This window comes from Prinia subflava, chromosome 1 (genome assembly GCF_021018805.1).
Source record: "Prinia subflava isolate CZ2003 ecotype Zambia chromosome 1, Cam_Psub_1.2, whole genome shotgun sequence".
NCBI classification, from domain to species: Eukaryota; Metazoa; Chordata; class Aves; order Passeriformes; family Cisticolidae; genus Prinia; species Prinia subflava.
Window position 1 is genome coordinate 22,274,604 of NC_086247.1, and position 19,942 is coordinate 22,294,545.

General features: G+C 47.1%; 2 protein-coding genes and 1 non-coding gene across 3 annotated transcripts; 2 read left to right on the plus strand and 1 right to left on the minus strand.

Moving 5' to 3' along the window:
- Nucleotides 1-333: 333 nt before the first annotated feature.
- LOC134563383 (uncharacterized) lies at nucleotides 334-15,706 on the minus strand. Its single transcript, XM_063421267.1, has 3 exons — nucleotides 15,464-15,706; nucleotides 4,840-5,650; nucleotides 334-1,068 (listed from the first exon to the last, which is right to left on the minus strand). The coding sequence occupies exons 1-3, from the start codon at nucleotides 15,704-15,706 to the stop codon at nucleotides 464-466; spliced, it is 1,659 nt and encodes a 552-aa protein (XP_063277337.1). The 3' UTR covers nucleotides 334-463.
- RPL30 (ribosomal protein L30) lies at nucleotides 15,526-19,399 on the plus strand. The gene is made up of 5 exons (XM_063390526.1): nucleotides 15,526-15,633; nucleotides 15,722-15,772; nucleotides 16,650-16,795; nucleotides 17,877-18,007; nucleotides 19,232-19,399. Exons 2-5 carry the CDS (start codon nucleotides 15,752-15,754, stop codon nucleotides 19,279-19,281), a joined length of 348 nt encoding a protein of 115 aa, XP_063246596.1. The 5' UTR covers nucleotides 15,526-15,633; nucleotides 15,722-15,751; the 3' UTR covers nucleotides 19,282-19,399.
- LOC134563394 (small nucleolar RNA SNORA72) lies at nucleotides 18,860-18,994 on the plus strand. The gene has a single exon (XR_010083355.1). It is a non-coding gene; the product is annotated as a small nucleolar RNA SNORA72 (small nucleolar RNA).
- Nucleotides 19,400-19,942: the final 543 nt, after the last annotated feature.

Below are 19,942 nucleotides of genomic sequence, written 5' to 3' on the forward strand. Positions count from 1 at the left end.
AGACAAGCACAGCCTGCAATTTCCAGGAAGGAGCACACCTCCTGCCACAGGTCCCTCCACAGTACATGGAAATAACCTGTCACCTCAGACAGCACTGCTTCCTCACACAGCCTCCCTCCCCACGCAGTCATCTCCAAGCATTGGTGCAACTACTTCTGTTCTGCTTGTCTTTAGCCAAGCTTCTAGGGCAGACTGCACATGCCAAGTGTGCATCAAAGAGATGCTTTTTCTTCTACATTCAAGCATGTACTCTCCAGCTTTATGTGTGCAAGAACAGTTGTTTTATATTTAGTACATGTGACTAAATAATCGAGCCTTTGGGCTGTGCAAATATCAAGGAATGTGTTTGAGCTACCCAGAGACACAATGCTGTAAATGAGGGCTATGGTGGGACATTTTACCTGCTAAGAACAAAAAGGACATGAAAATGAAATAGCAGAGGTGGAAATGCTGATTAAATTTATTACAGCTTGGACCTGTAAATCCAAGGCTTCCCCAGACACATTCTTCTATGCCTCACGTTGGACAGACTCCCTGGACCAAATTCTGATTCCAGAAGCTCATTTGAGGCTCTTAGTAAAGCCACAGGGACCCACGCAGAAGTCCCAGGAGATAAATTTTGGTTTCCTGAATTTATGAAAGCACAGCTATTACCCTCTATGAGGTGGTCCTCTTCAGTAGTATGTACTTCCTCGACGACTCCCACTGCAGAGTTGTCACTGCCCTCTACCAGCCCACTGTCCCCTGCTGGTCCTGGCGATGGTGCTCCAGCATCTTCTGGTGCTGGCGGCGAAGGCCCCCTGCTCTCCTCTCGCCACACAGAGGGCAGCTCAGAGCTCTCCTCGTCTCCTGCCGGCAGGGGCTCGGTGCCCTCTGGCTCCTCCCTTTTGCTGACCGACTCTGTCTTCCCCTCCGCGTCCAGGATCGTGGCTGAAGCCTCCTCTCCTGGCAGCTGCTTGCCTGGGTTGGTGTCAGAGGCAAGGCTCACACACTCTGCTGGGTCCAGCTGTGTTTGGTCAGCTACGGTGTCAGGGTCATCTGAAGTCAGGGTGTTTGCACCCGATGATGCTTTTAGTTACAGCAGGGCAAGGAGAGGAAAAAGAGAATTACAGACAACAGGTGAATGTGCACATAAGCTGGATGACAACTAAACCCACAGCAAACCCCACATGTACTACCTGCCAAAAGAGCTCCCTCCTGGTCTCCCTCACAGGTCTGCTGCACATATCCACACATACCCAGTAGTGGATAACGCTGCTCTTACATTAGAAATAAATTTTCATTTGAGGTATGTAATACATTTTATATTAAGAGAGCAGATTTGTTTGCAAGTCAATGTTCTATTATATTTCTTTTATGAATCTGCAGTGTGCAGGTGGTTTGCTGGTGATGGGACACTACAAGGAAGCCCCTTTTCCTGCCCCAAACCAAGCACAGGATCAGTGTGGGGAACGTGAGGGAGCTGCTGTCCTGGGCTGCAGGTGAGAAGTTCTGGTGGTACATTCAGGTGGACTGAACAAAAAACCTGAGAACCCAGAGGATGAGCAGTGTCCACTTTTTAAAACAAAAGCCACTTTACCTGTCTTTTTCAATACTAAACTACCATTCATACTATGATTTATCTAATAAAAAAATTCAACAACAGGAAGCCTAAAGAAATTAAAACTTCTGCTTCTTTCATCCTTCATCTACTTATTGGCCAGTAAAGCAATGAGCTTTGGCAGAAAAAATGATGAATAAAGAACTGACAAAATTGCTTTGACAGGTATTTAAGGATAAAACCTGAAGTCTCAAAATGAGCTATATCTACTTATCAGACTGACTTACTAACATTCTGATGAAATTCAGTTTGACAGGATCTTGTACTTAGCCTTTTCCTAAAGAATGTCAGGATGAAACCCCTGGTAATTCAAGTATGAAATCTGTTTATATAATAATTACAAAACTGGAAAAACTGTATTTTCTGAGAAAATTATGATTGCAGTGTCAAAGCCAGTAAGCAGAACCATATGATACTGTTCACAGAGGAACACATCTATATATGTGTATACAGACATAGATGAACAGGAGGAAAAAGTAGTACACCCTGCTCTTAAAAGAGCCACTTGAATACTGCTGCCCTAAAAGTAAGTTCACAGCTCTTTAGAGAAATTCAAACAAAACACCTCCCCAGCAAGTGTCACCTAGTCAGCATGTGCCTACAGACCCAGGGAAGGATGGCTAAGCAAGAAGAACTGAGAATCTGGACTGTGAGACAGACAGAAGGCGATTTTGACTATGAGACAGATAAAATCTCATTTGTCCCAGGAACTGTCAAAATATCCAAGTTCCAACCAAGCCCTCCAAATCCACAGTGGTGTGGCAATTTATAATGCAACTCAAACAACAGGAGGTAAATTTAGCCACAGGTCTCAGACAACAGACCCCCCTCAGGGATAGGACCTGTCTCTGACAGCTGCTGAGGGGCAGGGGAAAGGGCAGAGAGCCCCAGCCCACGGGGCTGAGTTTCAATCTGTCAGTAGAAATCCTCTGTCAACCTGTCCAAGCCCCTTTTCAATCTGTTTACACTGAGTCTCCACTATATCCCATGGTAATGAGGGCTGCAGCCCACTTACATCCCCTCTAAGATGCATCTTGGCTGGTTTTAAGCCTGCTGCTGGTCATTTCATCAAGTGACAGTTCTTGCATTACGAGAAACAGCAAATATATTTCCCTGATTCCTTTCTCTAGATCTCTGTCACACCTTGTCTTCCAAGCACTCCTTTTCCTAAAATGAAGCTCAAGGTGAAACAGATACCCAGTCAGAATAATAGTGAATAAAACTTAAGCTATTCTAAGCAGTGATTAAAAAAGCAATGTATGCTCAGAGACCAGACATTTGATCTTTTCATATTTTGTCCCTTTAGACACTTTTCATGCCTTCACCTTGCTCAGTGCCAGATGGACAGAGAGCATTTGAATCCTACAGACAGAATCAAATGAGCCATGAAAATTAGCATGTTATATAGAGTTTTAATTCATGTTAGAAATAAAAGAAACAATTCAAATGTATTATTAAGAATCTCCTTCAGGTCATATAAACATCAGCCCTGTAACTTCCAGCTAGCCGTGTCTACATAAAAAATGTTTTATATAAATTAGATTATAAAATATTGCCATGCAACACAAGATCTGCACTGCTGGAAACCCTGGAAGCATTCCTCTGCTCTCATCTGAAATGCAAAGAATTCCCTAATATGGAAAAAATAAATCCTCTCAGTAATCTGTTCAATACTTTTATCCCCAAGAAAAATGAACATCATGTGGCAGTCAGCATTCCTAGGATTCCTTCTAGTTTTGTTTTATTTTTAAATTTATTTTTTCCCTGCTGTAGACTGTAGCTGAAGAAATAAAGAAAAACACATTGAATGTAAGTGGGCCATGGCTACAGAATTTTCTCTTTGCCTTCTTTCGTTTTGGAAAAGCCTCAAAGTTTTGTGAGTTACACATCAATGGCAGAAAATTAAATACATTTCCTCAACTTATTCAGAGAAGCTTTTTTTTTCAAATTATCTTTTCTTATTAACTTAGAAAATTGTTAACATACCTGGTTATGCGACATTAATGCAGATCTTCCAGCTGTAATTACAAACTGCACTTCATCCTTACCATGACATTAGTGTATGTATTTAGTACATTACATGACCTTTCCTGCCATGAACATGCTTTCATACAGAATAATTAAAATACTCAGAATAAATTACTTCTGCTGTTTCCTTGAGCCCTGCAGTGTTCCTGTGCAGGTATCTTTCAGTGGAGGATGGAAAGGCAGAGGCATTGGTACATTCACCAGTGAACAAGACAGCAGGTACAGGATAAAGAGGTTTATAAAGAGGTTTCTCCTGATACTTTCAGCAGGGCTCCTTGGTTTGCAGACGTGTGCTGGCTCTGTAGTGGCACAGACAACGCTCAGCCCACACAGCCTGCTCTCCTCTCTGCAGTCACAAGCCACAGCACCACAATGCAACACAGAGAACACAAACCCATATAAAAACCATGGATGCTGCAGGCAGAGTAACAACAGGTGATAACTCCAGAATATAGGAAAGAAATGCTGTAAAATGAAATACCAACATCTTTTTTGCATCTGCCTTCAAGATGCATCTTTCTGGAGAGGACAATTCCTGTAACTGCAGCATTCAGGTTCTTACAGGAGTGTTTCCAAACCTTCCTTGAAGCAAAGAGCTAAATATGATGAATATGGAAACAAAGGTTTGGTTTACTTCCACTAAATAGCAAGGATATTCTTATGGAACATCCTACAATTATACCTTGCTCACAAAATTAGTCTGCTGTGACTTGAGCCAGTAAAAGTCACAGGAACATCGCCGATGCTGCACACTCCGTCGGGGTGAATTTTGTAAGAAAAAGGAACGATAGTAGGGTCAAATATAGCTAGTTCACTATTCTTTTAAAGAGGGGAAGAAAGGGCACTACACTGGCAAGGTACTACACAAAAGGACCAACAGCAGGACCTGTCTGGAGATTAAACAAACAAACAAACAAAAAGCCTGCGGAGCTGAGCGGAAGGGCTTGGGCATCCATTCACAAGAATCACTAGTTTCGAAGCCATCACTTACGGGGCGCAGTTCCCTCCACTGCGCGGGCAAAATTAAAAGCCGAGGCAAGCCCGACGGGCTTCTGCCCCCGCGGGCTTTCTGCGGGACACGCACCCGCGGCGCTTCCCCGGGACGGGACGGGAAGGGACGGGAAGGGACGGGACCGCCCTGAGAGCGGCGCGGCCCCGCACCCCCAAAGAGCTCTGCGGCCTCCCCCGCCCGGCGCCCCCGCCCCGCTCACCCGGCAGCGGCGGCGGCTCCTGCGGGCGGCTGCGAGCGCTGCTGGAGCAGCCCATGGCGGGGCCGGCGGGCTCGGCAGCCGCTCCCGACGCTCGTCTTGGGTCGGGTCGGGTCGGCTCGGCTCGGCTCGGCTCGGCTCGGCTCGGAGCGCGGCTGGCGCGGCCGCGGGGCAGCACCGACCCGCGGAGCCGGGGCACGGCGGGGCGGCCCCGGCGATGGAGCCTTAAATCCTCCCCCGCCGCTCGGCCCGGACCGCCGCCGCGGCCGTCCCTGCCCCGGGGCGGATTTCTGCGCTGTGTGAGGGTGCCACGGGGTGTGAGTGGCAGCAGGCGGGAAGGGACTGCAGGTCCGTGTGTCCCGGAGGTTAACCCTGGCGGTGTGCAAGTAAACCTCGCCAGCGAGCTCTGAGCCACGATAGCACCGAGTAGAGAAGACGGGCCGGGTAAGGGGGTCCAGCTCTGGGCTGGGGCATTACACGGACTTGGAGGCCACGGCGATGTCTGGCGGTCCGTGAATGTGGCTGAGGGTGTGCGGTTTCCGAAGGGAGCCCCAGGCCGGGCCCGGGGAGAGGAGCAGCAGGGCTGGGCGATCTGCCCTGCCTGTCTGTGGCACGGGCATCCCGAGTGAGCTCGGACACACACGGGAGCCGCAGCCCCGCTGCCGGCCCTCCTGCACGGAGGAACAGCTGCGGGAGGCATCCGTGGGACACGGAGGGACAGACCTGGGGGCTCAGCAACTCGGAGGCAAAAAGGAATCTCTGGTTTGCACAGTCCTCTGGGTTCAGTGGCCATCTGAACATCCTTACCATCAGCCTGAAACGTAAAACAAAGGTCATGTTTTTATATTTGCATATAGGCAAATCAACAGATGTCCAGGAAAGTTGAGGTTGCCTAAAACTTCCCAGACAGTAAGAATGAAGAATCTTTGCCGCACATCACACATTTGCTTGCATAAGCACATCATGTATTTATTGCACCCAAGACAAATTTACACTAATCACGCATTCTTCTAAATGGATAAAAATTTTTATCCACACAGAAATTTATTCAGACAAATCATATTGGATTTGGACATTTATCCAAGGTTTGTGATGTTCCACAGCCAAGGTAGAGCAGTAGCAACAACTCTGATAATTCCTGCAATAGTTTCTGCTTCCTCAGTTCGAGTTCATTTTCAAGACGCTTTTAAAAAATAACAAAAAAATCCACTATAGGCTCTATAGATGTCTCTGTGGCTATATATAAGATTTCAATGAGACAGTAGACACTGAAATGCTGGTAACTTTAGGATTAACAAAACATGTTGTTTTGTGACAACAAAAGTAGAAGTGCAACAAAGGGCTTAGCAACTTAAAAATTAATTTCAGAAATATTTAACACTCATGCTGCTGGTGTGAAATCCTGACTGCTGTGGTGGGACTGAGGTCAGTTCCCTACACAGCATATGGGGATTCCCTGAACAGCACAGATGAAGACAGCCAGGCATCCCACTGCTCTGCTGCTACAGGTAGGAAATAGAAGTGACTGTGACTGTGGAGTACTGACAGCTGAGGAAGCCTGACATGCCAGGAAACAAACCTGATATCCCACCTTTCTTCTGTGATCTTTCAGAGAACAAAGTAAGGAGGATGGGCTACCAGGTCAGATTCATCAAACACTGGGCACTGAGGAAAATAAAAAAGTGATGGCTACATTCAGTTCATTCTCTTGCCTGCAGAGCTTTGTGCTTGCTTCCCTCCCTGGCCTAACCAAAGGATGAGTTCTGCAGAGTGCACCTGCCATCCAGCTTACTGAAACAGCAGAGGAAGGAATTCAGGGAAGGAATTCAGGGTTTACAAGGGCAGAGAGAGGGAGCACAAGTCAGCTGTATTGGCAGTGAGGCTCACCAGGGGCTGCTCTGTGCTTCCCTTTCTTTAAACAGGCCTTGGACAGGATACAGAAATAGAAATGAGAACACAAGGGCCATTTGGCAGGTGACTCTCACGATCACTAAATAACAATGTCATGGTCTTCCCTCCTCCTGCGTGAAGGAGAAGTTGCATCTTTTCAGCAGGAAGTCTGGACATAACAGAGCCAGTGCAGGGGCTGGGCACAGGCAGGGCCATGCTGGGACAGGGCTGCACCTCAGCGTTCCAGCTGGATTGCCACGGACCAGGGCTGGCTTGGAAAACCTGTGCCCTCTGCAGAGCATTCAGCACAAACACATTTCCCCGGGATAACCACAAGCTGCCTCTCTGCCACTCTCCTACCTCCCGGGAGCACAGGATTGTATAGAGCTTGTACAGAGTCCCAAAGAAACTCATGCAAGTGATACAGTGGCTGCAGCATGATGCTGGCAGATGAAAATCCTTGGTTGGATTTCCATCCCTTTCCTTTGGCAGGGCACCTCTCCACAGACTCTATGCCCTCTCTAATCCAAACACCCTGGTAGTGCCCTAAATGAAGCTAAAAAGTAGCTAAAAGAAACCCTAAACCTTTAAGAGCAAATAAACTAAACAATTATATTGAACTTTATTCATTCAGTATAATATTGAATATTATAAACTAGTTATTTTATTCAGGAATACAATTTGGGAAATTAAAATTAAATGTAAACTATGAATATTCAGGGATTGCTTTATATCCAGAGGTAAAGCAACAAATATCTATGACCTCTTATACACAATCAGCAATACACTTCCAAAAGCAAACTTTGCAATGATTTCTCTAAGGCCCTGATAATTTTTAAGTTCTCCAGGCCAGTACAATGTAAGGAAATTTGTTGCATTCATTCCAGAGCTGACTAGCTGTTAAGATTTTTGAGTATTTTAAATATTCCTGCTGCAGCTATTGAATTTATATCTATTTTCTGATAGCCCCAAATCCTGGGACTTTCCAAATCAGAGTGACTTTTCACAACATTATGTTAATCAAGAGTTTTCTTTTTTGTGACTTCCCAGCTCTTTGGCTATTCTGTACAGAATGATCAGTACCTAAACAAGTAATAAAATATTCTGAATTGTTTACTGTGTCAAGTAATTCAGGCCAAATGTTCCTCTGATCCAAATATTTGTAGGTCCATTGAAGGCTGTTCTGTGATGCTGCTTTATGAACTGCCGAGAGCTACCTCCTGAAACAGCTATTTTTGTTTTGCCTGGGATAGCAATGACCTTGAAACTCAGCTCCTAGTACATGCATTTTAATTTCCTGGAAAGGAGGCAAAAGATTTTCTCATCAAACTAATAACTATCTTTAGAAATCTGCACCTGTGGATTTCTGCACAATTTGGCCCTTAGAAAATGCAGTTTCTCATTGTACTGGCGCTGGATTTAAGCTGGCTACACATATAGGTAAACAAATGCATGTATTTATACATGTATATATTTAGGTATGTGCATACACATATACTACTTAGCATGCTTTCACTGGCTGAAGATACATCCAGGTCTGCAAATATCCAAGTATTCACAATAGACAGTATTTAACCTCAAGGTTTTCCCTGTTCTCCAATGAGATAACCTTCTACACTTGACTCTCCTTCCTTCCTTCCTTCCTTCCTTCCTTCCTTCCTTCCTTCCTTCCTTCCTTCCTTCCTTCCTTCCTTCCTTCCTTCCTTCCTTCCTTCCTTCCTTCCTTCCTTCCTTCCTTCCTTCCTTCCTTCCTTCCTTCCTTCCTTCCTTCCTTCCTTCCTTCCTTCCTTCCTTCCTTCCTTCCTTCCTTCCTTCCTTCCTTCCTTCCTTCCTTCCTTCCTTCCTTCCTTCCTTCCTTCCTTCCTTCCTTCCTTCCTTCCTTCCTTCCTTCCTTCCTTCCTTCCTTCCTTCCTTCCTTCCTTCCTTCCTTCCTTCCTTCCTTCCTTCCTTCCTTCCTTCCTTCCTTCCTTCCTTCCTTCCTTCCTTCCTTCCTTCCTTCCTTCCTTCCTTCCTTCCTTCCTTCCTTCCTTCCTTCCTTCCTTCCTTCCTTCCTTCCTTCCTTCCTTCCTTCCTTCCTTCCTTCCTTCCTTCCTTCCTTCCTTCCTTCCTTCCTTCCTTCCTTCCTTCCTTCCTCCCTCCCTCCCTTCCTTCCCTCCTTCCTTCCCTCCTTCCTTCCCTCCTTCCCTCCTTCCCTCCTTCCCTCCTTCCCTCCTTCCCTCCTTCCTTCCCTCCCTTCCCTCCCTTCCCTCCCTTCCCTCCCTTCCCTCCCTTCCTCCCTCCCTTCCTTCTTCCCAGTGATCTGAAACAAAGAGCTGCATGTGTCTGCCTGACAATACAGGGGATAGATCACTGCATGGCCCTGTGAAAATCAGATGAACATGTTTGCTTTTGCTGTAAATGCAATGATTATCAGGGAACACAATCTGTCACTTTTAATAGCCCTGATGTGCAAAACTAGAGAATATTGGCTGCAGGTGCTCACACAACATTGTTGTGTAATTGTGCAGAGACTTGACCAGATTATAAATCAACTGTATTTTTGCATAATTTCATCCTAAAAAAAGGTATGTTCTGTGGTGGTGGGTTTTTGTTGAGCTGATTTGAGTTCTGCATCTCAGTGGTTCTTCTCTGTTTTCCCCTGTTCCATGGGTCAGGTGCTGTCCAGGCATGTCTGCCCCTTTGTCTCTTTGTCTGCCTCTCCTCCTCCTGCCCTGTCCCTAGAAGCTTTGCTCAGCTGTCCATCTTTCCCCTGACCCTGCCCTATGTTATGGAAAAACCCCTGTCCATCTGTCCTGGGGCCAATCACCTGCTTGTCCCACACCCCCCACCCCTTGGGTTTAAAAGCAGGTGCGGGCTTTGTTCCTTGTTCTTTTTTGTCCCCCCCCTCTTGGGGAACAAAGGTCTCTGAGAAATCGTACAAAAAAGAGCCTTTTCTAGTCCTTGCTCCAAAGCCTAGACACCACAACACCTGTTTGCAGTAGAAGAACAGCCTTGCTCTGCACTGTTACCTGAATCTGCTGGCAGATTTGGGAATGGCCCCTGGCACAGCTGGGAATCAGAGCTAGCTGGGGTCCTACTGGCCATGTCAATGTTCTGTTCATATTGGTAAAACGATATAGGCCTAGCTTGTCAGAGATCAGTCTTTTTCAAATTGAATCTCATCATTCAGGGTTAGCATGTGCCCTGTGGCACCTGAAGGATGGCTATAGACATGCTGTCCCTCTTGCAGCAGCTTTAGCAGATGTTACAATTTGAAATGCCCCCCAGTCACAGCACACATTTACTGGAGCTTTCCTGGTAATGGGTCAGTACCTGTTACCATCTCAGGCACCTGGCAGCTCTGCCGAGGAGCAAGTCCTGAGTTCTACACATTGCCTACCGACATTCAGGGGAAGGGGCTGAGCAGGGAACACCTTCAGATGTTCCTCTACACCCCCGGCCGCCAGAGTGATCCTCACTTTCTCTCAGGATCAGCAGTGCTGCCACTTCAGCTTTATAAAGACCTCAAAAGTTCAGAGAATTTAACAGAATGATCCACCCCAGACTGTACCATAGGGTGCCCACATACTGCTCATTTTTCAGACTCCAGAATGACTTTTTCTTATTCTTCTCTTTTTCTCCTTTCCAACCTTTTCTCTCAGTTAACTATATACTGTCTACAACAGCACACACAATTAGCACACATTTCTGTTTTCTTAGTACCTCATTTTACTGTTCATTGGATTTTCCAATGAGTAATGAGAAAAGCTGATGGTAATATTTCCACTGCAATCATGGGGGCAATGCTTGGGGTTCTATAACACAGAGAAGAAGTTGCTTTGGGATTTCTTTCTCTGCAGAAAGGTATGCTGCTTGGATGAGCCCACATATGCACTAAGTGCAGTGCTGATTCCTTGCAGCCAAACTGCTGCAGGAGACCCCAGGGGTGATCCTGGCCAGCTCCATAACTTGCTTGTCTGTTCTCAGGTATGTGTAACCCTGCCACCACTGCTTGTTTGCTGATACACTGGCACTGGTGTCAGTGCTGCTGCACAAGATTCCCTTGATGCTTTAGGATTTTAGCTTTTATATTTTTCATATATTTGCAGTCCTGCAATTCTTTAGTGTATAACTCTAAGCTCTATAATATAGAGTGTTAGCTACTGTCTTCCCATTTTGGTCAGAAAAAACAATTGCTCTCTAGGCCTGGGAATCAAGGACACCTTTCTGATGCAGGCCCCAAGAAATGTAAAATAAAAGTGAGTTGTGGGGGAGCAAAACTGGGGTAAATGACTTCATTACATGAAGCTCTAATTGGAAGATTAATCCTCAATATGCAAATGGACCAAACTTATAAAAGTATGAAAACCCATGACACGTTGTCCATTTTTTTTAGTGTAGCCTGTGGGTGGGCTTTGTCTGCCTGAAGTGTACCTGAAGGCCCTTCAATAAATATAACCACTTTTTATTCCCTTAATTTTGTCTAGCCTCTGTTTTTAATTAATCCCAACAAGGCATCACCCTGACTTCTCTTTTTCAGATACACTGAGTGGGTTTCATTCACCCAAAGTGATTAAGCTGCTTTCTAATTTTTGGGATGGGTCAGTGTTCTACCAGTGACTCTTCTCGCAAGGCTCTAACTCTCCTGCCTCTTCATACCTCTCACTGGTGCTTTCTTACACAACCTTGTCAGTGTTTTAGTGGGGAAGAGTGGTGAAAGAACTCCAAGACCACTGCTCTCTGACTAAGTTCTCCCTCTCTGTTGGAAACCCTGTTCCTGCCCTCTCACCAGGAAAGCAAAGATTTAGGCCAGGGTGAGGAGTGCTCCTGCTTTCCCCAGGTGCTCTGCATTCCCTGCATGCTCATCCTCACTGCCAAACTGAGTACCAGCCCGCAGAGCCCCAGAGCCAGAGTGAAACCTGACAGCCCGAGGCAGCGTTAACCACCCTGGCTGAGCACGGTGGGGCGGGCAGGGGGGCTGGATGAGACCACAGTGCCTGCTGTGAGTGCTGGGAAAAGTAACACTGTTTTTCCTGAGCTGGCCAGCTGCTCCCTGGGTCGCCCCATCTTGAGACACTGTCTGCTGCTTCCCTGCCTTTCTTCTGTTTCTGCTGTATCACCGCCTCGTTGTGGAGAGGAGCTCAAGATCCCTGAGGGTGCTGAGGGTGCCTGGGTGATGTGCTTTCCCCCATTCCTTAATCCTCAAACTGCTGCTGTCAAGGCCCATCCACTCCCAGTTGCTGTTTTTAACAAAACAGTGGCTGTATAATATAGGTTTTTAAAAGCCTTTTCTTTCTTCTCATGTAAATTTCATCTGATTTGGATTGGCCCTTTGTCTTTATAAAGGACATTTTATGGACCACAGACCCCCAGGAGACACCTTCACAGAAGGGAGATTTGGGGGGTAAGAGACAATAGTGCCCATTTCCACATGTATTCCAACCACCCCAAATGCAATCCTTATTCCATCTATATTTCGGGACAGAATTTGGAGTCCAATGCCAAAAGTGTCTGTCAGAAAGGTTTTTTTCGGAAATGCAAAGATTTTAAAAAGCACATTACTGGAAAGAACCAGTTTAATAAACGGCTAAGGAAAGTTGTTCTCTCCTAAGGTGAGTGGAGGCTGCAGGGTACCCTTGGGAACAGCTCCCTCTCCCGGAGCCATGCGTTATGTCATCTTGCCAGGTGACATAAAACCTGGAATAGTCAAAAGGAATAACACCGAGGACTTCACGAGGGCCACTGAGCTTTACACTCCCCTGTCGGGAATTTCAACAAGAACGAAAGATGAATGTTTCACCAGAGCACAGCCAACGAAGTATAAGTAATAAAGAGTTAAAAGCAAAGTCACAGTTTGATGGGGAATAATAGCAATGCACCTGAGGGCTGGAACAAGGGGAAAACGACAAACAGGAAAAGAAAAAGACAGAGAATGGAGTTTACTTTTCTGTTGCCAAAGAAAAGTTTGAAGTATACTTCAAAATCGATTTAATCATACTCTGTAAAGGGATAGAATTTTTTTTTTCAGTAAAAGAAGTTGGACTATAGAGACACATCAAAATGTAACATTTTTATATTGTTATTTATATACCACATGTATCATTTATGTGCTTAACAGAGACATTATTCCTGGACAACTCTACCTTTAGAGACAGACCACTGTCAGAGTTTCACTTGTGATATTTCAGCTCCACTTAAGTTTGGTAACGTTTTTTCCAACATACCTTTTTCTCAGTGTTAGTTTAGATGTTAATTTAGATGCTTAAACTGATCTGTCAAAACCCAACGTTGTTACCCAGAAAAAAATGATTGGGATAATGGTTTGCATTTTGGCCAAAGGCTGCCTGTCACTGAGAAGGTTATCCTGTTGGAAATATTTTGGTTAGGTCTATGATTATACATCAGAAAAAGTTACCATGGAGCAGCCATACCAGGAGAAGGGCACAGCATTACATTGCTATAAAATATTTTTCTTATTTGAAATAATATCTACTAATAGAAGCATATCAGAATAACTGAATGCAACGTTTTGTTTTGGCTTTTTAGTTTGCTGTTCCATATTTCATATTGATAAAGGCACACACTTCCTAAGGCAAACAATCACAATACTTTCCCATGCTTGTGCTAACCTGAGCAAATCTAGCAAAACTCCTTACACTAGTTTTGTAATTTCAAAATAAATGTACAAGCTGGGATGCCTTTCTGGTGCAGTGTCTTAAGAGCATGAAGTCACACCAGCAGCAAACCTGTTGTCCTGTGGCTGGATCCCTGAGCATCCTGGGGGATATCTGCAGCTCACACTAAGAGCACCCCACTGCTCACCCCTGCAGGTGCCAGCTGAGCTGCTGCTGCTCTCTGCTTCTCCCTGCACCAACCTGGGGTTGTTCTAGGATGGACAGCACTTTGGGACCGAGAACAAATGCCCTCGGCCTGAAAATGGGAGCGTCATGTCACGGCCCTGCTCCCAAGCAGGGCAGTGGGTGTGTGCTCAGTGAGACAGTTGTCAAGCTGGCGGTTTCCAGAGTGCAGAAGGGGCACAGGGGGGACAGGAGGAAGTTCCCCTGCACTGTCACTTTGGCACAGCCATGGACTGAGCTGCCTGGGGACAGGCTAAGGACACTGCATCGCTGGTGGGAGTGCAGAGCCATAGCCCCGGCAAACCTGGGAGCTGCACTGAGGGCACCCAAAGCTGAATGTGCTAACACAGGCAGTGTGTGGCCCAAGACTATTCCCAAGCTCAGTGGCTGGTTTCATGCAAGAAACCTGTGTGTCTGCTCGGGCTCGGCTGGGGCTGTGTCCCATCGGGACGGGCCATTTGTGCAGATCTGGGGGCCTGCCAGGGGCTGTTACGCAGGGCAGAAGGCAGGTGCTGCTGCAGCTGCTGCTGTGCACAGTGCAGACAGCAGGGACACAGGGGTGTCCCCTCTGACAGTGCCTTGCAGTGCCCAAGGGATTTGTTTTCTCTATCCCATAATTCTCCCCATCAGCCCTGTGTCAGAAGTGACAGTGCCCAGGGACACTTCTGGTGATAGCCCCTGTCTGAAGTAGTGCGTCAGCTCTGGAGTCCCCAGCACACATCGACCTGTTGGACCGAGTCCAGAAGAAGCCACCAAGATGACTGGAGGGGTGGAGCACCTCTCCTATGAGGAAAGGCTGAGAGAACTGGGATTGCTCAGTCTGGAAAAGAGGTGGCTTTGGGATGACCTGATTGTGGCCTTCCAGTACCTGAAGGGAACCTACAGGAAAGATGGAGAGGGACTTTTTTTACAAGAGCATGTAGTGGTAGTGACAGGCGAAAGGGAAATTATTTCAAACAGAAAGAGAGTAGGTTTACATTAGATATTGGCAAGAAGCTCTTTACTGTGAGGGTGGTGAAGACACTGGCACAGGTGCTATGGATGCCCCCCAATCCCTGTGAGGTTTTCAAGGCCAGGTGGGATGGGGCTCTCAGCAACCTGATCTAGCAGAAGATGGCATGCAGCGGGGCTGGAACTGTATGAGCTTCAAGATCCTAGCAATCCAGGCCATTCTGTGATTCCATGACGGGAAGCTCAAGCCGCTACGGCTCTTCCCGCATCAGCTCCTGAAGCCTTCCATGGCGGCGGGGATACGAAACGCCGGGAGGCGGTGGCGGGGCGGAGACACCCGCCGAGCCCGCCCCGCGGCCGAGCCCGCCCCTCATCTGAGCCCGCCCCGCGGCCGAGCCCGCCCCTCATCTGAGCCCGCCCCTCATCTGAGCCCGCCCCTCATCTGAGCCCGTCCCTCAGCCGAGCCCGCCCCTCGGCCGAGCCCGTTCCTCAGCCGAGCCCGCCCCTCATCTGAGCCCGCCCCTCATCTGAGCCCGCCCCTCAGCCGAGCCCGTCCCTCAGCCGAGCCCGCCCCTCATCTGAGCCCGCCCCTCATCTGAGCCCGCCCCTCAGCCGAGCCCGTCCCTCAGCCGAGCCCGCCCCTCATCTGAGCCCGCCCCTCGGCCGAGCCCGTCCCTCAGCCGACCCCGCCCCTCAGCCGAGCCCGCCCCTCATCTGAGCCCGTTCCTCAGCCGAGCCCGTCCCTCAGCCGACCCCGCCCCTCAGCCGAGCCCGTTCCTCAGCCGAGCCCGCCCCTCATCTGAGCCCGCCCCTCAGCCGAGCCCGTTCCTCGGCCGAGCCCGCGCCTCACTCAAGCCCCGCCCACACCGCGCCAGGCCTCGTCCCTCGTTCGGGCAGGCCCCACCCACATTAACCTATGACCCGCCCCCAGGCAGTAAGGCCACGCCCACATCAGGCAGGGCCCCGCCCCCCGGATCCCGCCGTGGTTCGGGCGCATTGACAGCCACGCGGCGGGGCGGGCTGTGCCCGGCTCTCGCGAGAGCTGCCGCGGGCTTCGCGCGGTGCTTGCTGGGAGCTCGCTCCTTTCTGGCGGCCCGGCCATCTTGGCGGCGCGTCTGCGGTGAGCGGGGCCGGGCCGGGGGCGCGGGGGCCGCTGCTGGCGCTGCTGCCGGGTTCTGACCGCTCCCCTCCATCCCCCTGTGTTCCAGGTACCGCCCGACCCCGCGCTAGGCAGAAACATGGTGGCCGCGAAGAAGACGGTGAGTGAGAGCGGGGCCGCGCCGGGCGCACGTGGTGGCGGGGCGGCCGGGCAGCGCCGTGGTGCGGCGGGCCCGCCCCGGCATGGCCTGGGCTGGCGGCCGGGGGTGCCGGGAGGCCCCTGGGCACAGGCCGGCGCGGCCCTCAGAGCTCGGACCGGGCCCTCCTGACACTGGCCGCGCCCCTCGGCCGCCTCCCGCTGGCTCGGTGTCCCGGGGTGCTTTCGGAGCTCCCGAGATGGCTGCAGGAAGGAGGAGGTGATGCCGAGATCCTAGAGCGGGTGGAGTTCAGGGTGTGCCTTTCTTGCCGTGTTCTGGCCTTTCTCTTAGAGTGGCTCTGACAGATCTGGGTTTTTTGGTCAAAGGTGGTTTTGTCCGTCAAATGCGCCTAACCTGTTGTCATGAGCATCACGCTCCTCTGGTGTTATATCAGTTCGATATTGCCTAGAATTATTTTTTTCTGCTGCCCCATGTAACGTTGTCAGTGTGCTCCTTGGGGAGAGACAGACTCTAAACCCGGCTTAGATTTTCAAGGCAGAAGTGGTATTTACTTGGCCTTGACTAGCTGAACTTGACATGAGGTTGTCACGCAGATGTCGCTGATTTATGTAGATAGCAGCAACATCTCTTTGAAATATGTTTGCCTATTGAGAGATGTGAGGGTAAGAAAGAACTTTCTGAACTTGTGAAAACACAGTATCAGCAATGCACCTAGCCATAAGCTTTCTTATACTCAAGTAACTGGCCTTTCTTATTCCATGTTTCAGAGGGAGATTATTCATAGAGAGATTATAAAAATGCATATATGTGAAATTTCTCTATTATGTTCTCCATTGTTTCGAAAAGTGTGAAGTAACACAACGCTTTTTGACATCTTTAGAAAAAGTCCCTGGAGTCCATCAACTCCAGGCTTCAGCTGGTTATGAAAAGTGGCAAATATGTGCTTGGGTACAAACAGACCCTGAAAATGATTCGCCAGGGCAAAGCCAAGTTGGTCATCCTCGCCAACAACTGTCCTGCTTTGAGGTAAGATGTGTGAGGAAACAGCTCTGAGATGGATTCTTTGTACAAATGCAGTGTATGCTTTGTGCTAATTGCTCCAGAGACTTTATACAGAGAGCTTTGCTGCCATGTTCTAGAGTGCTCTGAAATAAAAGCAACAGGTAGTTCACTGTGCAATGATTTCAAGTCTAGAAGTGTTGAGAGGCTTTCTGGTGTTTTTCTAGCGTTTTAATTCAAGGAGTTTGCACTAGAGAAAGTACTGGAATCTTTTCACACTTGATAACATTCACTGAGAGTGTAATGAGGCTAAATTCCCATGTTTTTCCAAAGTAGTGTATTGGAAAATAATTTTACAGCTTGGAAAACTGATAGCTGATTTAAATATTTGAAGCACACAAAATCTGTCAAAGGTAGTTATAAATTTGAGGTCCTAGACAGTGAAATTGCTTTTCTGAGAATATAATCTGTACTACTATCATGACATTTTCCTCACTGAATATCTGTGCCCTTTTTGTTGTCAAGGGATATTGACAGGCTCAAGAAAATGTAAATGCGAAACCCAGAAATTAGATACTTGAGGAATAGCAGGACTGTTGCAGTGGGCAGCAATCCCCAGTATTAATGGGGATCCCAGAGTACTTGGGAAACTGTACTGACTGCTGGACTCTCCTAGTGAAAGTCACAAGAGAGGGCAGTATAGATGGACTTGCTGTTTTAAGTTAAAATACATGGTTCTTTTCTCAGCTGCAACAACTGCATCTCTCCATTCAGCATCTGGCCACCACTGGCCATCAACATTAACTCTCAGTTTATGCAGTTTGGCACAGCTCCTGTGGCCTTTCAGAGGTCTGCAAGTGCTGAATCCTTCTACCATGTAGTGTAGGAGCAGCCTGAAATGTTTGTTGTGACAAACCTTCATCAGACATCTAAGTAAAGGTTTCTGAGCCACAACCCTGGAGTGAGTTTGCCTCACAAGAAACAGCTGTATTTCTCTGGGTGGGAAGGAAAAGTGTTTTAAGGGTGGTAAGAGTTTAAGCTGCTCTCTGTATTGTAGTTGGTCACAATTGTTTGTGGGTACTACTAACACCCAGTGTTTGGATTTCAGAAAATCAGAGATTGAGTACTACGCTATGCTTGCCAAGACTGGTGTCCATCATTACAGTGGGAACAACATCGAGTTGGGCACGGCATGTGGAAAATACTACAGAGTGTGCACACTGGCCATCATTGACCCAGGTAATTCCCTCCTGCAGTGCAGGGACCAAATGGGGAGGTGTCTGTGGATCCTCCTTTTTCCTGTGAGTAGCAGCACTGAGCAAGGAATGAGCAGGAGTGATGACACACTTCACTGCCTTTTTCCATCAGGTTTAACATTTCAAACTTCCTCTGACCAGGGTCCTGTTCTTTTGTGAGTCCTAGGTTCTTAGAACCTGGAAGGGCTTCTGTTTTTCTTGCACTTAGCTCTTTTACTGCTGAGCCCTGTGTGCATTTTGTTTATTTGTCAGTCTGTAGGGAGGTTTCAGTGTCTGGGAAGCAACTGTATGGGACCTGTTTCTGAACCCATCAGCTAGGACATGAGCTTGCACAACATACTCTTTACAACACCCCTGTTTGACTGTTCCTTATCTGAGACAAAGGACTGTGACTTGTCCTGCCTCCCAGAATAATATATAGAAAAATAACCAATAGGCAGGTGGAGATTCATCAAGGGAATAAAAATTAGGTTACACACTGTAAGTTTGTATATAATTACTATGGTTTGGTAATAGTCTTTGTCCCAGAGGGTTGCTCAAATTCCTTATATAGAATGCTAAGTAGGTGACTTCCATCCTCTTTCCAGAATGTTTTAAGAATCAATCCCTTGTTCTGTTTATTGACCAGAATACACACATAGGTTTAAGGATTTCTGTAATAACTTTACCCAACTGTTTCCCAGGTCACAATGCTTTGAATTTCATAGTTCTTCAGAAAACTATTTAGCCTGCTTGTATTCAAATAGTAGCTGTAAATTTAATTTTCAAAATGTCACTTGCAGGTTTTGGGTGGGGTGGGAGCTGCAAGTAAAATCCTAACGCTGTGTAGCTGACAATGCGAATATTCTCGCTGTCCTGATGTTTCTGTGATCAGGGGAGGCTAGACATTCGCTATAGTGAAACCATGCATTGTGTCCTCCAGGGCTAGATTGTTGTTTTAGTCCTGGCTTTGTAAATGCTGGTGACAGGTGCATAATTACTGCAAGATACTGTATTTGGATTAGAAAAACACATTTACTAGTATTTTTATCAATTTTAGCAAAATTACTTGCTTTTTTCCTAAGCAGACTATCTGTCGCTTTTAGATTGTTTTCTTTTTCTAGAATCACTGTGGTGATTTTATGGATGGTGTGTTCTTTTTCTTATTTTTATTCTTAAAAACATCTTTCTGTGTGTCCTCTTGTAACAGTGCATTTTTGTTTTACAGGTGACTCTGACATCATTAGAAGCATGCCAGAACAAACCAGTGAGAAGTAAATGCTGTAAAGGTGTTATTTCTACAATAAAATTGGCTACAGATCTCTTAGAAGAAAAATTTGTATTATACCTTTGTTGGTTTTAGGGAACAAACTGTATAAATGAAGATTCATTACCACTGCTGTGCTTCGTGTTCTGTTAGAAATAACCTTCACGTGGCAAAATCTGCCTTTCTTTCTGTAGGCATTGCGGATCTTGAGAGGTGAGTGAAGGAAGGCTTGATCATAGTGTGGTGCCAAATCCCAAGGGTCTGTGGCTTCCTTAGTGTTTGCTTTTGGAGTACTAATGCAAACACAAGGCATAACATGAGGGACAGGAGCAAATTTGGGATGTTGGTGGGGAATCCTAAAGGTTTACTTACATTAAAATAATTCACTGTTTTACCAGGTGCATCAAGTACTAATGTGCATTAGAGTCCTTTTGTCTTTTCCTTCCGAGAGTGTGTATCTGTAAAAGGGCAAACAGGACATAGCTTCTAGATGTGTAACATACACTTTCAGTAAGATACAAGTTAACTTCACAAGCTGTTTTTAAATCAGTAGCCTTCTTTTTAGTTCTCTGAAGATATTGGAGACAGATGAGCTGGTGTTCTCAAGTCACAATTGCTGAGAACATCAGTATCTTGGAGATTTGTGCCTGTTTTGTGTGAGACCATGACTGC

Coding starts and splice junctions, on each gene's coding strand:
- LOC134563383 (XM_063421267.1), bottom strand. CDS start 15,706: ATGGAGGGGAGCGGTCAGAACCCGGCAGCAGCGCCAGCAGCGGCCCCC. Junction 5,651..15,463: donor GGGGCGGGGCCCTGCCTGAT/GTGGGCGTGGCC, acceptor TTTACGTTTCAG/GCTGATGGTAAGGATGTTCA. Junction 1,069..4,839: donor GGAGCCGCCGCCGCTGCCGG/GTGAGCGGGGCG, acceptor TGTAACTAAAAG/CATCATCGGGTGCAAACACC.
- RPL30 (XM_063390526.1), top strand. CDS start 15,752: ATGGTGGCCGCGAAGAAGACG. Junction 16,796..17,876: donor AACAACTGTCCTGCTTTGAG/GTAAGATGTGTG, acceptor TTTGGATTTCAG/AAAATCAGAGATTGAGTACT. Junction 18,008..19,231: donor ACTGGCCATCATTGACCCAG/GTAATTCCCTCC, acceptor TTTGTTTTACAG/GTGACTCTGACATCATTAGA.